The 24,196-nt window shown below is 42.1% G+C and overlaps 2 protein-coding genes across 8 annotated transcripts in view; both read left to right on the forward strand.

The window, feature by feature from the left end:
* Window positions 1–7,443, forward strand: part of SPATS1 (spermatogenesis associated serine rich 1) — a 28,815-nt gene extending 21,372 nt beyond the window's left edge. For 5 of the 6 annotated variants that reach the window (XM_058734131.1, XM_058734136.1, XM_058734137.1 and 2 more), the window contains 2 exons: window positions 5,508–5,623; window positions 6,585–7,443. In XM_058734131.1, the coding sequence (XP_058590114.1) occupies window positions 5,508–5,623; window positions 6,585–6,628 (160 nt within the window). In that variant the 3' untranslated portion in view covers window positions 6,629–7,443. Of the gene's footprint in view, window positions 1–5,507; window positions 5,624–5,873 lie in introns of all 6 variants that reach the window. The other variant, XM_058734134.1, reaches the window with a different exon arrangement.
* A 5,772-nt stretch (window positions 7,444–13,215) lies between these two features.
* Window positions 13,216–24,196, forward strand: part of CDC5L (cell division cycle 5 like) — a 50,254-nt gene continuing 39,273 nt past the window's right edge. The window contains exons 1-5 of one of the 2 annotated variants that reach the window (XM_058734139.1): window positions 13,216–13,462; window positions 15,777–15,880; window positions 17,363–17,524; window positions 18,134–18,261; window positions 19,639–19,738. In XM_058734139.1, the coding sequence (XP_058590122.1) occupies window positions 13,418–13,462; window positions 15,777–15,880; window positions 17,363–17,524; window positions 18,134–18,261; window positions 19,639–19,738 (539 nt within the window). In that variant the 5' untranslated portion in view covers window positions 13,216–13,417. The remainder of the gene's footprint in view (window positions 13,463–15,776; window positions 15,881–17,362; window positions 17,525–18,133; window positions 18,262–19,638; window positions 19,739–24,196) is intronic. The other variant, XM_058734138.1, reaches the window with a different exon arrangement.

Raw genomic sequence — 24,196 nt, forward strand, 5'->3', positions numbered from 1 at the left:
AGAGAGCGAGGGAGACAGAATCTGAAGCAGGCTCCAGGCTCTGAGCTGTCAGCACAGAGCCCGATGAGGGGCTCGAGCCCATGAACCTCGAGACCGTGACCTGAGCCGAAGTTGGGCACTTAACTGACTGAACCACCCAGGCACCCCTGTATACTTTTTTTCTTTTTTAAAACTAGGCTCCACGCTGGGTGTGGAGCCCAATGTGGGGTTTGAATTCATGACCCTGAGATCAAGACTTGAGCTGAGATCAAGAGTTGGATGCTTAACTGACCAAGCCACCAAGGTACCTTGTGTACTGCACACTTTTGGCAAATGCTATTCTAAAATATTTAAAATAAAAGTAATTGCCAGGGCACAAAACAAGTCTATACATTTAAGAAGACTGAAATCCTATCAAGTATCTTTTGTGACCACATGGTGTGAAAATAGAAAACGTTTACAAGAGGAAAACTGGAAACTGTGCAAATATATGAAGATTAAACAGCATGCTCCTGAGTAACCAATGGGTCAAAGGAGAAACCAAAAGAGGAACATTAAAAAAAACAACAACACTTCAAGACAAGTGAAAGTGGAAATACAGCACCCCAAAACCACGCATGCAGCGAAAACAGATCAAAAAGAGAAGTTTAGAGCAGTAAATGCCTACATTAAGAAAAAATAAAGATATCAAATGAACAGCCTAACTTTACACCTCAAGGAACTAGAAAAAGAAGAACAAACTAAGCTCAAGGTTAGTAGAAGGAAGGAAATAACAAAAACCTGAGGGCAAATAAATGAAATAGAGACTAAAAAGGTAATAGAAAAAAATCAATGAAATGAAGAGCTGTTTTTTTTTTTTTTTTTAAGATAAACCAAATAGATAAACCTTTAGCTACACTAACCAAAGAAAAAAGGGACAGGACTCAAATAACATTAAGTGAAAAAGGAGACATTACAACTGATATCCCAGAAATATAAAGGATTTAGGAGACTGCTATGAACAATTATCCACCAAACAAATTGGACAACCTATAAAAACCGGGTGCATTCCTAGAAACATATAACTTCACAAGACTGAATCATGGAGAAATAAATCTTATTTATTTATTTATTTATTTATTTTTAATGTTCATTTATTTTTGAGAGAGAGAGACAGAGACAGAGCGCAAGTGGGGGAGGGTCAGAGAGAGAGGGAGACACAGAATCCGAAAGAGGCTCCAGGCTCTGAGTTGTCAGCATAGAGCCCAATGCGGGGCTCAGACTCATGAACCATGAGATCATGACCTGAGCCGAAGTTGGATGCTAACCGACTGAGCCACCCAGGCACCCCTTTGAAGAAATAAATCTGAACAGACCAATGACTTGTCAGGAGACGGAATCAGTAATCAGAAATCTGTTAACTTAAGCCCAAAACCAAATGGTTTCGCTGGTGAATTCTATCAAACATTTAAAGAAGAAACTAATTTCGTTCCTTCCCAAACTTCCAAAAAAGTAGAAGAGGAGGGAATACTTCCAAACTCATTTTACGAGGTCTGCATTACCCTGATACCAAAACTAGACAAGGACACTGCCAGAAAACATAATTACAAGCCAGTATCCCTGATGAATATAGGTGCAAAAATCCTCAACTATCAGCAAAACAAATTAAACATTACATTAAAAAGATCATACATCATGAGCAAGTGGGTTTATTCCAGGGATGCAAGATGCTCCAACATCCACAGATCAATGAATGCGATCTACCACATTAACGGGATGAAGGATAACAATCATGATCATCTCAACAGATGCAGAAAAAGCATTTGGTAAAATTCACCATCGTTTCGTGATATAAAAACTCTCAACGAATTGGGTACAGAGGGAACATACCTCAACATATGTTCAAACGTAATCTTTCTTATGAGTAGTGTTTAATTTTTCCAGAATGTTATCCATTTCTTTTAGGTTTTCAAATTTATTTGCATAGAATTGTTCCAAACAATTTCCTGTCTTCTTTCACTTGTTTCTCCCTTATCGTTAATTTTGTGTGTTGGTGCTTTATTCCCCCTTTTCTTCATTAGGTTAGATAGTGGTTTGTGTATTTGTTATTTTTAAAAAGCAGCTTTAAAAATTGTATTCTCTTTTTATACTGTCTCTTTCTCTGTTTTTAAAGCATCAATCTTTGCTTCTATTGTTATTATTTTCTTCTTTCTACTCTTTTGGTTTATTTTTGTTCTTTTTCCATTTTTTTATTTTTATTTTATTATTTTTTTTAACGTTTTATTTATTTTTGAGACAGAGAGAGACAGAGCATGAACGGGGGAGGGGCAGAGAGAGAGGGAGACACAGAATTGGAAGCAGGCTCCAGGCTCTGAGCCATCAGCCCAGAGCCCGACGTGGGGCTCGAACTCACGGACCGCGAGATCGTGACCTGAGCTGAAGTCGGACGCTTAACCGACTGAGCCACCCAGGCGCCCCTTTTTCCATTTTTTTAAAAAGTAATCTCTACACCCTATGTGGGGCTCGAACTCACTCTGAGATCTCATTCTGAGGTCAAGAGTCACATGCTCTACTGACTGAGCCATCTAGGAACCCCATAAGTAAACTGATCACTTTTATATTATTTATTTTTATTATTTATTTTGAGAGAGAGAGAGAAAGAGAGTGAGCATGACTGAAGGAGGGGTAGAGAGAGGGAGAGGACAGAGAATATCCCAAGCAGTCTCCACACTATCAGCGTAGAGCCTGATGGCAAAGGTCAAAGTCACGTGGGGCTCAAACTCACAAACTGTGAAATCGTGACCTGAGTCAAAACCAGGAGTCTGATGCTTAACTGACTGAGCCATCCAGGCGCCCCTATTTATGTATTTAAGTTTATTTATTTTGAAAGAGAGAGAGAGAGAGAGAGAGAGAAAGGCAGAGAGAGAGGAGGACAGAGGATTCAAAGTGGGCTCTGCACTGATAGAGATCCTGCTGCAGGGCTCGAACCCATGAACTATGAAATCATGACCTGAGCGGAAGTTGGATGCCTAACCAACTGAGCCACCCAGGTGCTATGAAAGCACCTCTGACCACTGCTCTCCTTTTATTTTACAAATTTTGAGGTGTAGATTATCCTTACTTTTTAAAAGAATTCTGTGTTGGTCTTTTCCTTTTGACTAAAGAATTACTTAATAGACTTAAAATTTCCAGGTGGAAGAGCTTTTGGATTTTTATTTTGCAATTCATTTTTACTTTTATTACCCAATGATCAGAAGATATTGTTTTTATTATTTTTATTTTATGGAACTTGCCGACTTTTCATTGTGACCGAATACATGCTCAACATGGGGACTGTCTCTCTATGCATTTGAAGGTGTATCTATTTCATCAGGCTGCAAAGTTAGATACAAACCCAGAAGATTTATCTTTTTTTTAACAAAATTTTTTTTGTAGTGTTTGTTTATTTTTGAGACAGAGAGAGACAGAGCATGAACGGGGGAGGGTCAGAGAGAGAGGGAGACACAGAACATGAAGCAGGCTCCAGGCTCTGAGCTGTCAGCCCAGAGCCCGATGCGGGGCTCGAACTCACGGACCATGAGATCATGACCTGAGCCGAAGTCGGACGCTTAACCGACTGAGCCACCCAGGCGCCCCCAGAAGATTTATCTTTTTGATTAAAATTGTTCATTTGATCTAGCTAGGACTGAAAATGGGTGTGTTAATTGTGTGCTAATATTAATATATTTCTATCTATATTGTTAAGTATAGCCATTAACATTATAAAAATATCTTACTAGACAAACCGAAACCAGACTTTAAACTATAAAGAACAAATTGATGGTTACCAGAGGGGAGGTGGGTGGGAGATGGGGGAAATGGGTGAAGGGGATCAAGAGTATACTTATCTTGATGAGCATTGAGTAATATGGAAGTGCTGAATCACTGTATTGCATACCTGAAATGAATATAACATCCTATATTAACTAGATTAGAATTAAAATAAAAAAATCTTCTTTTTCTCATTTAATGCTCTTTGTCTTATATTATACATTGCCAGATATTAAGATTACAACTCTTACTTTGTTTTGTTTGCATTTACTGATATACCTTTCCCATTCTTTTGTTTTTAGACTTTCAAAGCACTTTGGTCTAGGTCTGTCTTATAGACACAGAGTTGGATTTTTGCTTTGTGAGCTGATCTGAAAAATTTTGTCTTTAATAGGTGAATTAAGATCTTTTGCATTAATGATTCGGCAGATTTGTTTCAATTCTATCCTAATATTTTGTTACATTTATTATGTGTACTATATTATTTTTACCATGGTGGTTTTGTTCGAGAGATTCTTTTCTTTTAAAGCTTATTTATTTTGAGAGAGAGAGAGAGCACGCGAGCAGGGGAGGTGCCAAGAGAGGGAGAGAGAGAATCCCAAGCAGGCTCTGTGTTGTCAGTGCAGAGCCCGATGTGGGGCTCAAACCCACAAACTGTGAGATCATGACCTGAGCTGAAGTCAAGAGTGGGACGCTTAACCGACTGAGCCACCCAGGCGCCCCTTGTTCTAGGGATTCTTTATGCTAGAATCGTTCTGTACTGCTCTTCATCCTGCTGGTCTTATTTGGGCTTCTCCTACTGGTTTGTCAGCTTTACATGATGCCCTTGACTCCCAACTATTACCTACGTGGTAATACCCCATTCCTTCTTGCAGGAACTTCCACATCCCTAGCAGGTGTATTGGGCCATTTTCCCAATCATGGTGCATTTCTCCCTAAATGGATGGAAATCAAAGCTGCTTAAAAGATAAAAAAAAAAAAAAAATTCTTCATCTTCTTTCTCTGACTCATCCCAGGAGTCACAATTCCTGGTACCTCTTGGAACATACACAGTGTGGCCCAGCATATGTCCTTTCAAATCCCAACAGACTTGGGAGGATGCTGGCTGTCAGCGTTAGAAAAACAGAGGGCATGCTCTGGTGGGATTCTGAAGAATCCTGAATGAAAGGACTGTTTACAGATGTGTGAAGCAGTCGAGGGAACTCACATGGAAGGGCGAAGCATCCAGGGGCTCCCACCAGTGGGCAGCTCTTACCACTCACGTGTCTGAGCAGCAGGAAGAGTGATCTTGTCCCCCCTGTGTGGGGGAGGTGGAGATGGGCTGTCGGGAAGGGGTTGTGGCAGTGGAGAGTGCACTCACTGCCAGAACCGAGGTGCATCAGGAGATGAGCGGGAGTAGAGAAGCTAGGTGAGAAATACCCCAACCTCTTTCTCTTCTGGCTTTCTGGTCTCTTACTGGTGCCTCCCATTAGCTAAGCCCAGCTCAAAGGTGAGGGCACAGAGGAATCAAGGTGATGCAAGTTGCAGGGGTCAGCTCCCTGGGCAGAGAAGGGCAGAAAAGAGATCTGGGTTTGGAGGGAGGGGCAAATGCAGAACAACTTCACATGGTGTTTCGTCACTGATCTCCTAAATCGGAGGCCTTCTTACTTCGGAGGATGTAGTACCTTAGATAACACTGAACGTGTCTGTGCATTTTGCTTTAGACAAACTCAAACTCAGGTGTTGTTTTCTTCCTGCAGCTTGCCTTTCTGGGTGAAGGAGAAGGCCAACAGGCTGAAGACTGAGATAAGAGAGGTGGAGGAGCTTGACAATTGGCACCCAGCAGTCCCCTTGGTGCACAGTTTATTCCCTGCTGGTGGGTTAAAGAACCTTCAAAGAATAGTATAAAACTGGAGGCAAGCCCAGAAGAGCAGGCTTTTGAGAGGCTTCGCAGTGGAGAGGAGAGAAGGCAAAGCCTCTTCCAGAGTGGATGGTATCTTTTGTCCCACACCGTGGTCCCTTGGGCTGCTGTTATCATGGCCATGCATCACTGGTTGAGTGTGTTGGTTGAGCACCATTAGTCTTGTAATGGGGCACAACCTTCAACTCCGTGCCTCTATCCACAGGTTCTTTGGATTCGCCAAGACAATCCTAAGCAGAAACAGGCCCACAGAGCATGCACTGACTGTACTCTGGAGAGCCTCTTCCAATTGGTCGCCTCTGTCAGTGTGATTGCTCTAAGTCAAATGTTTGACTTTGATAAGTAATCACTGTGCTTTGCCTTTTTTTTTAATTCTATGTTCTGAAAACCTTCAAACTTACAGAAAAGTTGTGAGGATCATACAATGAACAAATACCTACATGTCCTTCACTTAGAATTCACCGTGGTTAGCCTTTGTCAGAATTTGTGCGTTCTTTCTCTTTCATTCCTGTTATTATTTCGAAGAATTGTTTGAGAAGGCGTGGCAGACATCATCACCCTATGCTCCTACATACTATATACTTCGATATGCATCTCCTAAGGTCAAGGATATGCGCCAACAGTTGCAATACAAAATAACAAGTTCGGGGAACCTAACATTGATAACAATTCTCTGACAGTCCACCTTCAGTTTTAGTCAGTTAAATTTCGTTTTCCAAGAATGCCCTCATATCAATGGTAAAATGCAGCCGTCAGCTTTAGTTTGGTAAAACTATTCTCATTAATACCATTCGAGATTTTCTCTACTATTCACGTGGTACATGTCAGAAGAATGTGAGGCTGGATCGCCACGGGGGATTCATACCATTGCCCCTGTAACTCCCTCCCTCCCTCCCGTATTTGTTTGACCACACAGCCAAGCAGGACGGGAGCTCAGTGAGTGCCAGTCGTGAGCCTTAGGGCCTTTCATCGATCAGGCGAGAAGCAAATATTTGGAAGAAAAGATAGGAAGAAAAGCCAACCCTATACATTCAGGCTGTGACCCTCGGCGGTCAAGCCAGTGACTCAGCATCTTCATAGCCGATCTCCTTTACTAAGGAGACCCCACTGGCTGGCTAATCAGGGCTGTGGGTCTGGTCTCGCGAAACGTTAAAGCGCAAAGAGAGAACTGGGGGCCATGCTGAGACTCCAAATTGTTCGAGACACGAGACACGACTTCTTTCTCTGTGAAAACATTGTCTCCAGAGGTAGCCAATAAATGAAGTAAATGAGGTGGGTTTAGAACGGAGTACGTTCTTGCTGTCTTTATACACACCTTTGAATCAACTAGAAGACAACATGGTGGGCACAGCCAGCAACTGTGTCTGGCCACTCTTTGGGTTAGCATCAGCATACCTCTGCGCTGGTTCCCTTGCCCCTGGGACACAAAGCTCACCGCTGTCCCTGACAAAAACCCACAATAAACAAACAAACAAACAAACAAACAAAACCAAATAATTTAGAAAAGGAAGAAAAAGAGGCTGCCAACAAATTTTCTCAAAGACACCTACTCCTGTAAAAGAGAACTTTTGTGCTTCTGTTGTTTAAAATGTAAAAAATTCAGTGGCAACCACCTGTGTTGGATGGATAACGGAGAACACGATATAGATGCAAAAAAGGATTCTGCAGGAATTTCCAGGTGGGATTATCCAGGTGGACCAGGAAACTGCTCTCAGAGGGGACCCTGGTGTTTTGGAGGGAAGGAGTCCTATATAATAAAGATATTGAGAAAAACACCCAGAGTACAGTTTTGGAAGATGTATAGCGGCCTCAAGATTTCAAAGAGGTCTTTGAATCATTCCTTTTTTTTTTTTTTTTAGGTTTGTTTAGTTTTGAGAGAGAGAGAGAGAGAGAGCGAGTAGGGGAGGGGCAGAGAGAGAGGGAGACATGGAATCCCAAGCAGGCTCCAGGCTCTAGGCTGTTAGCACAGAGCCCGACGCAGGGCTCAAACTCACAAACCTTATGGGGAGAGTAAGGCATAGACTAAATGGCCAAATGGCAAAAATATGTGGGTGTCCTAGCTGTCCCAGTCCTTTCTTCCTAGGCACAAAAATGTTGGACCTTTTAAGGCATGAAAACCCCCCTCACCTCACTTCAGGTTCCTTGGTAAATAAGCATGTGGGTGCAGGTGCACATGTGTGTACGTGTGTGTGTGTGTTCGCCTCCCACTTTCAATCACTGAAACTCTCAACCTTAATGGAAGCAACCTGTACATGACATTTCCAAGTAGATTCATTAGAGTAACAACTTCATATTGTACACAGGGTATTCTAATTTCAGATCCTGGGAAGAATGAAAACTGGCCTCTGTGGACTGGAGGGAATATTATGTTATACAGCTGGTGACACTCAAGTCCAAATAAGCTAAATGAAGACAATTCCAAGACTGTTTCTATAGTCTCTGCACTCCTAGTCATCAAAATGTTAAGATATTTGGATGTTAAACTTTTACAGTTCCACAAACGGGTTATGAATATTCTGTATAATTTCATTAATTGTCCACATTTCTGGTACGAGCTACCCAATTTGGTTAGACTGTTTCCTTTTGCTCTTAGGCCTTTGACCCTTAAAAGCTGGGCAGATAAAAGCCTTGTGTATAGGATTTCTTGCTGAAATACATCAGTGCTGGAGCTCCTCCAGATCATGCTACTGACGGAGAGGCTTTTCTTTCTCGGCTGGAAAATCAGGACAGAGTGATACCTTGACCCGAAACTGAGCAATGGGCCTGATGTAGATGGGGCACTTGCGGGGGTCTACTGGCCAAGTTCCCTGTGGGCTCTGGGAAAGGACGTGGAACCCATGTGGTGTCTTTCTGATGCTGGGCAACTCTAGGAAGGGTTATGGCCCGAACCCTCCCTGGAAATGGGTGCGCCACTACCGACTTGAGGAACCAACACTGAGGCTCTGAAACCCGGACCTTGTAAGAAATACTAATATGAAAAGTAAACATCTTTTTTTAAATTTTTTTTTAACGTTTATTTTTGAGACAGAGAGAGACAGAGCATGAACAGGGGAGGGGCAGAGAGAGAGGGAGACACAGAATCTGAAACAGGCTCCGGGCTCTGAGCTGTCAGCACAGAGCCCGACGCGGGGCTCGAACTCACAGACCGTGAGGTCATGACCTGAGCCGAAGTCGGACGCTTAACCAACCGAGCCACCCAGGCGCCCCAAAAGTAAACATTTCTTAATGTGCATGGGGGAGGAGGCCCAGCCTCATATCCGAAGAGAAGCCAAATATACCAATGACTTGTTTAATTTAATTTAATTTAATTTAATTTAATTTAATTTAGAGAGAAAGACTGAGTGGGGGCGAGGGACAGAGGGAGAAAGTGAGAGAGTCTTAAGTAGGCTTCACATTCGGTGTGGAATCCGATGTGGGGCTTGATCCCACGACCCTGGCATCATGACCTGAGCCCAAATCAATACCTGAGCCAAAATCAAGAGTCTGACGCTCAACCAACTGAACCACTCCCCACCCCATGACTTGTTTTCTGAGGAAATGTGTTGGTTTCCACCAAATATAAAAATGGTGTGGGGGCAGCTTTTAGTGGTGATGGTGTGAGCGTGGCTATGATCATCTGGTTAGAAACGTGCTCTTTTGTTTGGGTACAGTGTGGGTTGGTGTAACGCGTGGGGTCCTCTTAGAGAGGACGGAATGGACCCATGAGGCATAATTATACTAAAAATATGCTTTGTTTTGTTTTTACTTGAAATTGAAGTTTAACTGGGAGTTCTGTATTTTTATTTGCTAAATCTGGCAACTTACAGAAGTGGCACAAAGGAGATGGATTTGAGGGCTTATTAGGGGGTAAAAGTGCAAGACTCTGAGTCGACTTGGATATGGGTAGGGGGAAGGTATGGGAAAAGGACAATTAGCAACAAGGTGGCTGGTGGTGCCCTTGCCAGGGCAGCATGTGGTGTCTTTATACACTTAGGGAAAGATGCCCTCTTGGGGGAGATAGTCGTATGGATGCATTGCCTGGTAAGCAGTGTGCCAGCTAGATTTCAGCCCCCTTCTGTCCCTGTGCAGTGAACTACTTACACAACCATACACGGCAGCCCTGTGCTATTTGGTGAAATAGAGAATGCTGGGGAAGTCTTCTTGGGGGAGCTCAATTTTGGGAAGTTGAATTTGAGGAAACTGTGACACACACAGAGTGGAATTGTTTGGGATGTAGTTGGGTATATGCATCTGGGGACTGGTACGTGAATGTAGAAAAACGGCTCCTGTGAGAAATATGAATCTCAAGCCTGTGCCATGTGGATGCAGGGTCTAGATAATAAATAAGCTGATCAGAATATTGATCCCAAACCAACATAGGCGCTCAAAGAGAGCTCTGAAACTCTGTGGCCTGAGAAAAAAACCCCAAATCCTCTTTGGGAACACTTTGCCACCCCAGGGCGTAGGGGACTCCCTAGAAATAACGAATATGAGCACCTGAGAAAAAGACTACAAACTACAACTGGGTCCACCATGAAGAAGCGTCAGTAGGCGAAACTCAAACCAGTTTATTTTGTTTTTTTTTAAAGTTTATTTAGGGGGGTAGGAGGGAGGGGAAAGTGGGTGATGGGCATCGAGGAGGGCACCTGTTGGGATGAGCACTGGGTGTTGTACGGAGACCACAATTTGACAATAAATCTCATATTAAAAAAAATAAAGTTTATTTTGAGGTGGGGGAGGGGCGGAGACAGAGCGGGAGAGAGAGAATCTCAAGCAGGCTTTGCACTGTCGGCACAGAGCCTGATGCATGGCTCAAACTAAAGAATCGAATTGTGAGATCGTGACCTGAGCAGAAATCAAGAGACCGAAGGTTAACTGACTGAGCCACCCAGGCATCCCCAAGCCAACTTAGATGATTAACCATGGTTAGCATTACGGTATGAATTACCAGCACTTAGGGTGCGTGGAATTTCATGTCTACCCAGACATTAGCTTTTTCCAACATTAGCTGAAGCGTTTCTAAATGGAAGGGAAAGGCTTAGGGGTAGCAATCCAGTAGACAGGGCAGGCCTAGAGGTCTTGAAATTGTATTTGCAAAGCAGCACAGTGTTTCTACTGAAATTCCATCTGCTTATTTGGGGAGATGATGAAGATTATAACCCCAGCCCCCAATGTCTTGGTATTGTCACAGGCTTCTGACCCTAACTTTAGCCCTTTTCCTGCACAATTTGATGGTGAAAACTGGACAAGGAGGAAACTAGAATTTCGATTGTTTTCTTGGCTAAGCAAGGTTAACCCAGTCAGAACCGGTTCCTCAGAAAGGAATGAGAGGTGGAGAAATGGGGGACATTGCAACCTACAAACCCTCCTGCTAACATCCCTGTTACTCCTTTGTAAGCTGGATGGACTGCCAACTTCTTAAAAAAAGTTTTAATGTTTATTATTGGGGCGGAGGAGCAGAGAGAGAGGGAGACACAGAATCTGAAGCAGGCTCCACACTGTTAGTGCAAAGCCTGATGCAGGGCTTGAACCCATGAACTGTGAGACCGCGACCTGAGCTGAAGCCTGATGCTCAACGAACTAAGCCACCCAGGTGCCACCCCCAACCCCCGGCCTTTAAGAAAGATTTTATTTTTAAGTATTCTCTACACCCAACGTGGGGCTTGAACTCACCACCCTGTGATCGAGTGTCACATGCTCCACTGACCGAGTGAGGCAGGCAATTTCTTTTTCCTGGGCCAGAGTTTCCCAAATTGTGTTTCCTAAATACCAGTAGATAGTATAAGAAAACATGTTTCCAGGGTCAACTTTGTTTGGAAATGTTATATTAAAAAGGGAGCTTTTTGGGGCGCCTGGGTGGCTTGGTCGGTTAAGCGTCCGACTTCAGCTCAGGTCACGATCTCGCGGTCTGTGAGTTCGAGCCCCGCGTCGGGCTCTGGGCTGATGGCTCAGAGCCTGGAGCCTGTTCCGATTCTGTGTCTCCCTCTCTCTCTGACCCTCCCCCATTCATGCTCTGTCTCTCTCTGTCTCAAAAATAAATAAACGTTAAAAAAAAAAAGGAGCTTTTTTGTTTCCTAGGGATGCTGTAACAAACCACAAACTGGGTGGTTTACAGTGAGAGAAATTTAATCTGTCACAGTTCAGGAGGCTGGAAATCAGAAATCAAGGTGTCAGCAAGGTTGCTTCATTCTCTGGTGCTCAAGGCGGGGAGATATAGCATGCCTCTCTCTTAGTTCTAGTGTTGCCAGCTGGGATGGTGATGGCCTCTTTGTGGGGACTCTTGAGTCCTGGCTGGCGAGGCTTGGGTGATATTGTTGGGGTTTGGCCAGTGCACGCAATGTCGGAGGACAGTCTCTTGTGTTCATGGCTATTGGGTTTGGTTTTAGGCATTATGGAAGTGGCATGATGTTGCATTTTCTGAATCCTTAAGTGAGACATGCAGTCTGTATGTTCAAGGGTGTCTTGGGGGACATTTTGACAGGGTTGCTCTGTCCCAATGGGCAGGTTGTATAATGCATGCCCTTAGGGGGCATGATTTACATCGTAGAAATGGTAGACACTGAGTGAGTCCCTGGGTGCTGGAATGGCATTTTGACAAGCTCTACCTCATTGGGTTTTTAGGTATGTATCAATTAATTTGCCACCCAAATTTATGTAGGTAGGTATTGTTAACTCCACTTTTTAGATGAGGATACTGAGATTCAGCAAGGTTATTACCCAAGCTAATGAGAGGGCGAAGATTTCAATCCAACCTGAGTTTGTCTAATACCAGTGCCTATCAATGGTAACACTTTATTATTAATCCACATAGATTGAATAGAAATATACGAAAAACTGGTGAGATATTTTTGTGGGTTTCTGGGACAATCACCGATCATCTGAAGTTGCCTTTCTTGTAATAACAGCTGCCACTTTTGGGGGTAGTTATATGTATCAGACACTCGCCTAGGTTTATGATCTCATTTAATCCTTAGGACGACCCTATGAGGTTGCTATACTATTATCCCTATTTTACAGCTTAAAAAATTTAGGGTTATGGATGCCTGGGTGGCTCAGTTGGTTAAGCCTCCTACTCTTGATTTCAGCTCAGGTCATGATATCCTTGCTCTTCAGTTTGAGCCTGGCGCTGGACTCTGCACTGACAGCGCGGAGGCTGTCTGGGATTCTCTCTCCCTCTTTCTCTCTCTGCCCCTCCCTCGCTCACGAGCCCACGCTCTCAAAATAAACTTAAAAAAAATTAGGGTTAAATGATTTCCTTTTCCTGAGTATTCCGCGAGTAAATTCCTATTAGTTACATGCCTAATAAAATGCTAAATTAATAAGTTAACAAAGCTCTTCCTAAACCAGCTGGCTAATTCTGCACGCGTGACGTTCCCTTTCTCCGCCACTAGGTGACCTCAAGACCAATCCCACCACAACCTTGCTTACTAAGAGCCACCGGCGGTATCTCGCGAGAGTCGTGGTTTCCTCCAACCTGTTCTGGACATGCGCGGGGCGTAGAGCGCTTTAGGCAGAGGGGCTTGATGGGTTTCTGTCAGTCTTCCTAGACCAGAGCTATAACAACAAGGCACTTAGTCCTTTCAGCAGCCTCGGTTCTCGCGAGACTTGCTACTCTGCTCCCCCCGCCCCCCACCTTGCGCCTGCGCACATCTCTTCAAGCCAGAAGGTCGCGCTTGGAGGAAGTGTCGGCTTCAGGTCCCGTGGCCGTAGGGCCGTTACTGTTTCTGTGAAGCTCCTCTCGGCCGCTTGCCGAGACACCCCGCAGCCAAGATGCCTCGAATTATGATCAAGGGGGGCGTGTGGAGGAATACCGAGGTAAGTCCTCCTTTCCCGCCGTCCGCTGCCCTCCGCCCCCTCCGGCGGCCTGTGCGCACGCGCGCGGAGGTCGGGGAGGCGAGGAGGATACCCTGCGGGGTCTACGTGGGCGCGGTGCTGGGGGTGGGGTGCAGCGCGGGGCGGACCCTCGAGGTCTTAACTTGATGTCCGGCCTTGAGTCAACAGAGCACCTCAAGGACAGGGACCGTGATTTAATCACTTGACGTGCCAGGCACTTGTTAGGCCCTAAGTGAATATTTGTTGAATTGAGGACGCGCCCCTGCCATGGAGGAACTCACTGTGTAGAAGGGGCGGGATAGGACTTCTGGGAGAGTTGGTTATCTGGCACACCCCCGTCCCTCAGCCTGGGCATTGTGCTTCTCTGATAAAATATAGAGCAGTGCTGTGGCCACAACTTTGTTCCTTCATTGACTTCCTTGCGGAGGGGAAGCAGCTTGAGTGCCAAGTTCAGGGCCGGTGTATGCCCGCATCCCTCTTGCTATCTCTTATCAAGGCATAACTTGTTTGTCCTCACGACGGATCCCAAGGCCTGTCTCTTCCTGTCCCTCCGCCTCAGCCAGGATAGAAACCAGATAGGAGAAACTACCTGCAGTAGTCTCTTTGCTTCAGAAACGGAATGGATAATGCCAATGGCTAGCTAAAGGGCAGCAGAGAAAGAGTAAAATACAGATAAGATTTTGATGCATTTTGTGTTCATAGTGCACTGACTTTGTCAGTTTCAGGAGCACATCTTACCTTTTTATGTTGTGTCTTTTTACTTCTTGTGCCCTCTCAGAATGCCCTACTGCTTGACATCTTTCTGACCATCCTTCAAAACCCAGTTCAGAAACTCTTGAATTTTTGCCCTATCACCCTGTAAAAATAAGTGGCCCCATGGTACATCTTTCATCCATCTGATATAGCATGTTTTATCTTTTTGCAAGCATCCTATTCTTCTGTGTGATGCTGATAAGTTTCTTAACCTTTCAGAGCCTCAGTTTTCTAATGGGAATGATAATAGTAACAGTGATCTTCTTTTATAGATTAAATGAATCAACATTTAGAATAGAATCTATTCTATGTGCCAGAATAGAGTCTGGCACATAGTAGTCTTTCAGTAAGTGCTAGTTGACATTGCTTTTCCCCAGCAGACAGCACTGCAAGAGAACCAGGTCTTGGAATCCCTAGAACCTCGGACAGTAACCACCATGAAATAATTTTTTTTGGCAAATGTTTGCAGAATGAATCTAGTAGGGTGGACAGTTGCTATTTGTTTTTACTTCAAGATGCGTATTGTAACAAAGTGACACGTAAAATCAGTGACGACCTTGTCTCACAGTTTGTACAGAGGGAAGCAGGCTGTTTAAATTGGAGAAGAGATGTCTTCTGGGGGAGAGACAGATGTACAAAATCAAGTAACAGCAGGATTCCTGTGTAGTGGCCAAAGCCCTGCAGTCTTTTTAAATCTCTGATGTTGAGGTAGGGGGTGGGATGGGGTGGAGTGGCTCATATATGAGGCATGTATCACAAGTTCAGTGTGGAAAAAAGCCTAAAAGTAAGATGCCCCAAGTGCGTTCGTCTGTCGCTCTGTTATCCTTGGTGTCTATCTATGGCTTAGCTTTCTGGACTCCCCTGGGAGTAGTGAATTCCAAATCAGAATGGGTTCCCTGGTGAAACAATAACTAAAGGCTAGAAGAAGAGCTGACTGGTGTAGTAGGGGAAAAATACTTAATTCTTGAGTTATACCTGTGGATTTTTGGGTCAGGGCAGGGGTTATGGGACTGGAGAGAAAATGACATTTGTAAACTGGAGTGGAGAATGGATTCCCAGAGTCTTGCTTTGCTTCTTGAGGGCTGGATGAGACCTATTTGATTCTCTTTTCTTAAGTATGGAAGACCTGGTACAGGAAATAGGAAATGTTTTTTGAGTAAATGACTAAATGATGGAGCTGTATCCTTTTGAGAATGAGAGCCAAACATTGGAGAGTACTTTTTGTTAATCACTGCCAGGTAGTGTTTCTCAGATTGGGCTGTACTCACCCAATTTATTAGGGTGGGGAGGTTGTGTATTAGGGAGGGTAGGATGTCCTTCGGAGGGATTTCTTCTTAATATTTTGCATTTTGCCAATTCTGGCTTGTTGTTTGTTATAGTAAATGAAATTTTTGTATTTTTTTCCAGACCTTGGTGTGTGTGTGTGTGTGTGTGTGTGTGTGTTTATGACTTTTCTCCCTATCAATCCTAGGGAGAAATTTTGTCTGTTCTCACTTGGAATTTTGTGATTGAATATATTGTTTTTCCTTGACAATTTTTTTAGGATGAAATTCTGAAAGCAGCAGTAATGAAATATGGAAAAAACCAGTGGTCTAGGATTGCCTCACTGCTGCATAGAAAATCAGCAAAGCAGTGCAAAGCCAGATGGTATGTACCACTTAATGAGTAGAAAACAGAAAGCAACCTTAATTATGATGAGGAAAATGTCAGTTCTTTGAACCTTGCCAAAGAAAGCAGGCAGTGTGATACAACAGAAAGTATGGAGTGGGAGATGGGAATTTAGATTTAAGCCTTAGCTTTCACTTGCTTCCTGTGTGATCTTAGGCAAGGCATTTTTTTTATACCCTCTTTCCTGTCTCTGTTTTCTCCCAATTGGGGATAATAATCCTTACTAACTGATGGAGATACGAGGTACAGTTGAGTTAATGTGCTTGAGAGTGTTTTGTTAAGCATAAAATAAATTTACTTTTAGTACTGATGGACCCCAGCTTGTAAATGGATTGTGTTCCAAAAATTTGTAAGTTGATTTAGAACTTACTTTCTCAAAGAAATTAATGATAAATAATGGTTAATTTTCTAGGCTAGCTCACAGTAGTGAGTTTTCCTCATCAACACGGTTGAAATATTGTGTATTTGCTATCCCCAGATATAACTTAACACTGCACCTGTGGTGTCTCCTTTTAAGTCACAGGGTAGTGGACACATTAAGCTCTTGGCATGAGTGATCTGGCCCCAGCCTTGACCCATGTGGTACTAAGATCATATTTTGGATTGTACAAGAGTGACTTCATTTCCTAGGCACCTGGGTGGGAGAAAGGATCAGAATGTAGAGATTGGATCCCAAAGAGGAAGATTGTCCTCAGCCTGAAGAAGTTTTGATTTCTGCTTGTCTTAGTGGAGCTAAGCTCCTGCCCCAATATTTAGTAAGGCTTGTATCTTAATTGCAGCTAAGTAGACTGGATGGAAAAGGTGGGTTGGGTTGGGCAATAGGAAAGACAGAGGATGGCATAGTAGTTTTACTTAAATTAAAAAACTCCAAAATCATATGATATTGGGAAGCATTTAGTGAGTATAAGTCAGATACTTAAAGTAAGCCAAGGTATTGTGAGAATTGAATCAAAGTAGGAGAGCGGCACCTGGCTGGCTCAGGCGGAAGAGCATGTGACTCACGATCTTGGGGTTGGGAGTTTGAACCCCATGTTGGGTGTAGAGATTACTTAAATAAATAAAATTAAAAAAAAGTGTGAGAAAGTACTATGAAAACTAGAAACACTAAAAATGTGAGGTGGTACTGTCTTATTTCAGGTGATTTCAAAACCTCTAATAAAGTGTAAAATAAATGAAAACAATTGATAGTAGAGAAAGAAGGCATATGATCATGTTTCAGTTAGGGTACCTTTTTCAAGCATTACTAGTCTTGCATAATTAAAAAAAAAACAGAAGTCAGTGAGATAGGGAATAGTAAATGGGGTAAAGTTAACCAAATAGTGTTAAAAAGAACAGCTTTTGTAATTGAAGGGTGAGAGTTAGCTTGTGTTTTTCAGACACTAGAAGTTAGTATATCTAATGTGTAAATAGGATATTCATGCTGAGTGACTAATGAATGTATCAAATGGATCATTTTAATAGGTATGAGTGGCTAGATCCAAGCATTAAGAAAACAGAATGGTCCCGAGAAGAAGAGGAAAAACTATTGCACTTGGCCAAGTTGATGCCAACTCAGTGGAGGACCATTGCGCCAATCATTGGAAGAACAGCTGCCCAGTGCTTGGAACACTATGAATTTCTTTTGTAAGTGAATTCCAAATCAGTATTAAAATGTATGTATATCTCCTGAATGAGGCTGAATAAGCGTTTAGCATTTTCTGTGTTTAAACATTCAGTTACAGATCTGAGTAAAGCCAAAGGAGCTAAAGCTATCAGATTATATACTCTTAAGTCTCATGTTATTGATAATATTACATACTTGTTACATGCTTTTTAAAAGAGTAACTTAAAAATATTATATAATCATACATATTCTATTTTTTTAGAAAATTAGGGAAATAATGGTAAAAAAGCTAATCATCACCCATAGTTACACCCGTAATTACATTGCTAAGAGTGAACCAGAACATCTTGGTTCTTCATGTAAAGTTTTGTTTTGTTGTTTTTTTTTTTTTTTTTGTATGACTTTATTGCATTTGTGATTAAGGAGCTCCTTGGATTCTGTTTCATAGTGAATGGAACACTCATTGAAATTAGAATTTGAATACCATCTCTAAAGTAGAATCACTTTATTTTGTGAATGTCCATCTGTTGGGTTTTGGAAAGAAAAGAGTGCCAGTGCTAGGAAACCTGGTATTTCTTAAGACTGAATGGTGTGATAGTGTGACTAACTTTTATGGGCTTTTTTTCTAGGGATAAAGCTGCACAAAGAGACAATGAAGAGGAAACGACAGATGATCCACGAAAACTTAAACCTGGGGAAATAGATCCAAATCCAGAAACAAAACCAGCACGGCCTGATCCGATTGATATGGATGAGGGTGAGTGCGTGCTTCTGAGGACTTTATTTCTTTGGTAACCATAGAGTCCTCCAGCCTCTTTTTAACTCTTTGAGTTTTCTTTCTAAGCTCCTCCGACTTTTTAGAACCCCAGTTCTGTCTGCAGTTGTTATTCTCTCTTTCTAATTGTGTCCAGTCTTCTATTATAGAGTAATTGTTCTTTCTGGACAGTGTCTCTTTATTTTTTGATTTTTCATTTCATTTAATAAATTAAGCAGCGTAATACTACTGGACAGATTCCCTAAAGGCTAGTGGTAAGCCCTTGAGAGTTCTGTTTTCTCCTTCCCATTCTGTGGAGAGAGGCACCACGACAGGATTTGGAGTTCAGTCCTGTTAACTAGTTTGACTTCAGGCAGGTAATTTAATCTTTGTGGTAAGGCAGCAGTGCGGTACTAGGAGGCAGACTCACGATGCCTTCTTCAGACACTGAATCAGGAATCAGAGGAACTGGATTTTAGACTCCTGCCTGCCACTTATTAGCTATTGATCTTAGGCAAGATCATAATCCTTCTGAGATTTGATTCTCTTTCCTGCTAGATAGAGAATAATGATAGCTATCTTACCTCAACAGAGATGTTGTGAAGTGTTCAGTGAATGTTTGTTGAAATTTTAAAATTTAAAAGTTTAAAAGTAGTGGTTCTTACCTGCATCATTGTTATGTGGTGACCTTCTAAAAATACAAGTACCAGGGTCTCCCCAGGAGATCTGAGTCAGTAAGCTGCAGCATGGAGTGGGTAATCTTGGGATCTGAGTTTTTTAAAAAGTTATCTTGTTTAAAAAAAAAAAAAAAAAAAAAAAAAAAAGTTGTGATTCCACTCAACAACCTTATACAGGAATTGCTGTAAGGCATCAGTAATGAAATTTATTCTATTTTGGGAGCCATGGAAATGTATTGGAGGGGAGAAAAAAACCTTTTCTGAGGAAAAAAAGGTTTGTTTAATAGAGTATCTGTTTCCTTATAATTAAATAGTAGTTTTTACAGTAGTTTGTTATGATTGGTGCTGTGCCAGTTAGTTGATGATAATGAGAGATATGGTAATTATAGCTACTATTTAATGAATACTTTTGGATGCTTTACCTGTTATATTTTATTTAGCTCTTCTCAACATTCCTGTGAAATAAGACTTGTTATTCCCTTTTTATAGATGATGCAACATGCTCAGGGAGAGTAAATAAGTTATCCAGGGTCACAGAACTAGCAAGTGGTGGGCCTGGTTTTTAACTTTAGTTTCTCTGACTTCAAACCCCATACAACACCATGTAATGATTATATTTATGGTTTTTCTCAAGTACTACAGTATATCTCTCACATACCATACTTCTCTTGAAGAACTTAGTTTTTCTTCTCTATTTTTGCAGATGAACTTGAGATGCTTTCTGAAGCTAGAGCCCGCTTGGCAAATACTCAGGGAAAGAAAGCCAAGAGGAAAGCAAGAGAGAAACAGTTGGAAGAAGCAAGGTATAGTTGTTTCCATCCGTAGTTGAACAATTAGTTTGTGCATCCTTAGACCCCATAAAACTGTGATCTGTCAACTCTGTTGGGTAATAATTAGAATTGTCTGATTCCAGTTTTGCTAATACTCTTTAGTTCCTTTATACTTTGGAAAAGTTTTTTTTTTTTTAAGTTTATTTTTTTAGTAATCTGTACACCTTGCATGGGGCTTGAATTCATAACCCTGAGATCAAGAGTTGCATACTTTCTCTTCTGAGCCAGCCAGACACCCTTATACTTTGGAAAAATCTTATTTTTTTCTCCCTAACCATCATAGAATAGATACAGAAAAAAAAATACGTCTTTGAAGAGATGTTGTAAGAAGTAAAAGATGTTGGCAGAAGTGACGCCCGGGTGATCGCTTGATTATGTTGGATTTGTTCTGTTAACATAGGAGAGCTTCATTTGTTGTAGGCATCTTGGAGTCATATGGCTATAGGATATACAAGGCTATGTGATTTTTACTTACTCTCCTTGATTAGTATTGTGCAGGTATTGGCTGTGAAATAAATAACTTGGCTGAATGTAGAGCGAGTTAATGAGCCTTGAACCAAATTTTAGGCCCTTCTAGAAATTTTTGTTTAAGAAGTGAGTGGTGTCATTGCTGTCTGCTCAAGGTTTTCTCCACTTTCCCCTTCCTTTTTCCTTTTGGTTAGATCTATGATTGAGCTCATTTCCTATGGCCCAGAAACCATGAAATGGTTAAAGGGAAAATCTGAATTGTCTAAGAGCTTATTAGCTTTTGGAATTTGGGTACTGGGGTGACCTTCCTAGCCTACACAGCTGCCGTTTTTGGTCCCCACACTGGGAAGTCCTTCCTGACCTGATGACTAGCATTATGTTGATGGTTTCCCCAGTAGTGACTTTGAAGTGCCAAATCTTGGGGTGGAGGATTCTTTCATACCTGAGGATGCTTCTTGGCATAGCTAAGCTGGCTAGCCACTAGTCCAGAATAGTTACTTAATGGAAGTATGAATGGCCTGGAACAATAAACAGAAACCAAGAGGAGATACTCAATTTTCTGCCCAGTTTCAGTCATTTTTGTATTTTGTACACTATTTAGGGTTAAATAATGTGAGTAGGGTTGAAAAAAATTCACTTTTCCATTTTCGTCCATTGTTGTTTGGAGAACAAGTAATTTTGAGCCTTTTAACCATGGATAGCTAAGGATGCTTCTCTAAGTATAAGTGGCATTGCTTGCTTTAAACACTGTTTTACAGATTTAAATTTTCTCTGGTCTATCTTGTAGATTTTCTTATAGAATCTGTGTGTCTTAACTTGTACATATATCTTGTAATAGACCAGATTGGTCTGTATGTAAAATACATTGCAGGACTATTTCTTTAATGCTAAATTACAGATGTGTTTTAAAGCTTTTTTTTTTTTTTTTTAATTTTATTTTTAATTTTTTAAAATTTACATCCAAATCAGTTAGCATCTAGTGCAACAATGATTTCAGGAGTAGATTCCTTAGTGCCCCTGACCCATGTAGCCCATCCCCCTTCCCACCACCCCTCCCGTAAACCTCAGTTTGTTCTCCATATTTATGAGTCTCTTCTGTTTTGTCCCCCTCCCTGTTTTTATATTATTTTTGCTTCCCTTCCCTTATGTTCATCTGTTTTGTCTCTTAAAGTCCTCATATGAGTGAAGTCATATATTTGTCTTTCTCTGACTGACTAATTTCACTTAGCATCATACCCTCCAGTTCCATCCATGTAGTTGCAAATGGCAAGATTTCATTCTTTTTGATTGCTGAGTAATACTCCATTGTATACATATACTGTATTTTCTTTATGCATTCATTTGTCGATGGAGATTTGGGCTCTTTCCATACTTTGGCTATTGTCAATAGTGCTACTATAAACATTGAGGTGCATGTGTCCCTTTGAAACAGCACACCTGTATCCCTTGGATAAATACCTAGTAGTGCAATTGCTGGGTTGTAGGTTTTAATTTTTTGAGGAACCTCCATACTGTTTTCCAGAGTGGCTGCACCAGCTTGCATTCCCATTAAAGCTTTTTATTGATTATAAATGTAATACGTTTTTCCTCCGGTATTGCACTGTTTTCTTTTTGAGGTTGATATGATGCTATTAGCTTGGTTATATTCACTTAGTGAAAGAATTTCTGATGTCATTTGAAGTCTTTATTTCCTTTATTTAAAGAATGAAATTATTGGTGCGCCTGGGTGGCTCAGTCGGTTAAGTGTCTGACTCCTGGTTTCGGCTCAGATCATGATCTCACGGTTAATGGGATTGAGCCCCATGTCTGGTTCTGTGCTAACAGCACAGAGGCTGCTTGGGATTCTCTCTCTCCTCTCTCTGTCCCTCCCCAGCTCTCTTTCTATCCAAGTAAATAAACATTAAAAAAAAAGAATGAAATAACTTTATTTTTGAAATGTGTGTCTTTGCAAGCCTTTCTTTCAATACAGAGGTACATTTATGTGTACATATACACACAGTAATATTTGTATAAAATGGGATATTGTTACATGTTGTTTTGATGAGATGTTAGCTGTTAATCTTACTGGAGTTCCCTTGGCTTTGAACATTTTTAGCATGATGTTTCTGTGTGCAGATTTCTTTTTTTTTTTAATTTTTTTTTTAACGTTTATTTATTTTTGAGAGAGAAAGAGACAGAGCATGAACGGGGGAGGGTCAGAGAGAGGGAGACAGAATCTGAAACAGGCTCCAGGCTCTGAGCTGTCAGCACAGAGCCTGATGCGGGGCTCGAACTCACAGACCGCGAGATCACGACCTGGGCTGAAGTCGAACACTTAACCGACTGAGCCACCCAGGCACCCCCTGCGTGCAGATTTCTTTATCTGACTTGTAGTTCGTTGAGCGTTCTGGATATGTAGGTTCGGTAAATTTGGGAGAATTTTCAGCCATTTTTTCTTTGAATATTTTACTCTTTTTCTCTCTCCTTTTGGTGCACCTAATGATGCCCTGCATTTCTGTGAGGCTCTGTTCTTACTTTTTTTTTTTTTTTTTTCTGGATTGCCTAATCTTTACCATCTCTCTCTAGGTTCTTTTAAGTTATTTCTATCTTTAAGTGATTTTCTCTATTTGATGCAATATTTTAATCATACTTTCCTTTGCTGCTTTAATCATGGTTTCTTTTTGTTTTTTGGAAATATTTATAATGGGTCCATTGAAGTCTGTCTGCTACATCTGACATCTAGTTGCTCTCACTGGCAGTTTCTGTTGCCAGCTTTTTTTCTCCCATGTGGGTCTTGCTTTCCTGTTTCTTCACAGGTCTCAAATTTTTTTTGTGGGAACTGGACACTTTAGATCATACATTGTAACAATTCTGGGTGCTGTGTTCTCTCCATCCAGACTTTTTATTGTTATTTGCTTATGTGTGGGTTATGTTAGTGAAGTCTCTTCTCCCCTAGCGGTCCCCTCAGAATGCAAAGCCTCTGATGTTGCACCTCATGGGGGGTGCAGTCTTGGGTATGCCCACAGTCACCTGGGATGGTGTGGTTTTGACCACACTTTTTGGCATCTTTTTCCCTAGCTACAGCCACATTTTAAGCTCTACTAATTGTCAGCTGATTGGTGTATTGTTTTCAACAATGTCTTGGGACATAAAGTGTTCCACAAACCTATCCAATTAAATTTGGGCTCCTTTGAAAGGATGGTTGTTTCTCCTCCTCCTCCTCCTCCTCCTCCTCCTCCTCCCCCTCCTCCTCCCCTCCTCCTCCCCCTCCTCCCCCTCCTCCTCCTCCCTCCTCCTCCTCCTCCTCCCTCCTCCTCCTCCTCCTTCTCCTCCTTCTCCCTCCTCCTCCTCCTCCCCTCCCTCCTCCTCCTCCTTCCCCCTCCTCCTCCTCCTTCCCCCTCCTCCTCCCCCTCCTCCTTCCTCCTCCTCCCTCCTCCTCCTCCTCCTCCTCCTCCTCCTTTTTTAAATTTAAATTTTAGTTAACATACAGTGCAATATTGGTTTCAGGAGTAAAATTCAGTGATTCATTTGTCACTTACAACACCCAGTTGAAGGCATAGTTTCTCAGATCAGTGCTTGGTATTTGCTCTGACCCCAGGAAGTCTCCTCCCATTTTTTTCTGGCAAACTAGTGGGCCAACAGTTTAGTCTCTTTCTTCAGTGAATCTACCAGTTTCTTCCCAGTTACCTCTTACCACAAGTTCCACTGTTTTTGAGAGTGCTTTTAGGCTTGAATGTTTTCTCCATACTCTGTTGCAAACGAAGTCAATTTTTTTGCGGGGAGATTTGGCATTCTCTCTTCTACCCTTGGGCTGTGGTGTGTTTGTCTCTCTGAATGACATCTCCATTTCAGGAGCTGAGTGCTCCGTGTGGGCAGCAGCCCTAGGTCTCCTCCGCTTGCTTCTCCTAGTGTGGAAGCCTCATCCCGCAAGCTAGGGCAAGGACTCCTGGAGCCCCAGCATTCTTAGCAGCATTGTGTCCAAGA

This window comes from Neofelis nebulosa, chromosome 6 (genome assembly GCF_028018385.1).
Source record: "Neofelis nebulosa isolate mNeoNeb1 chromosome 6, mNeoNeb1.pri, whole genome shotgun sequence".
Taxonomy (NCBI): domain Eukaryota; kingdom Metazoa; phylum Chordata; class Mammalia; order Carnivora; family Felidae; genus Neofelis; species Neofelis nebulosa.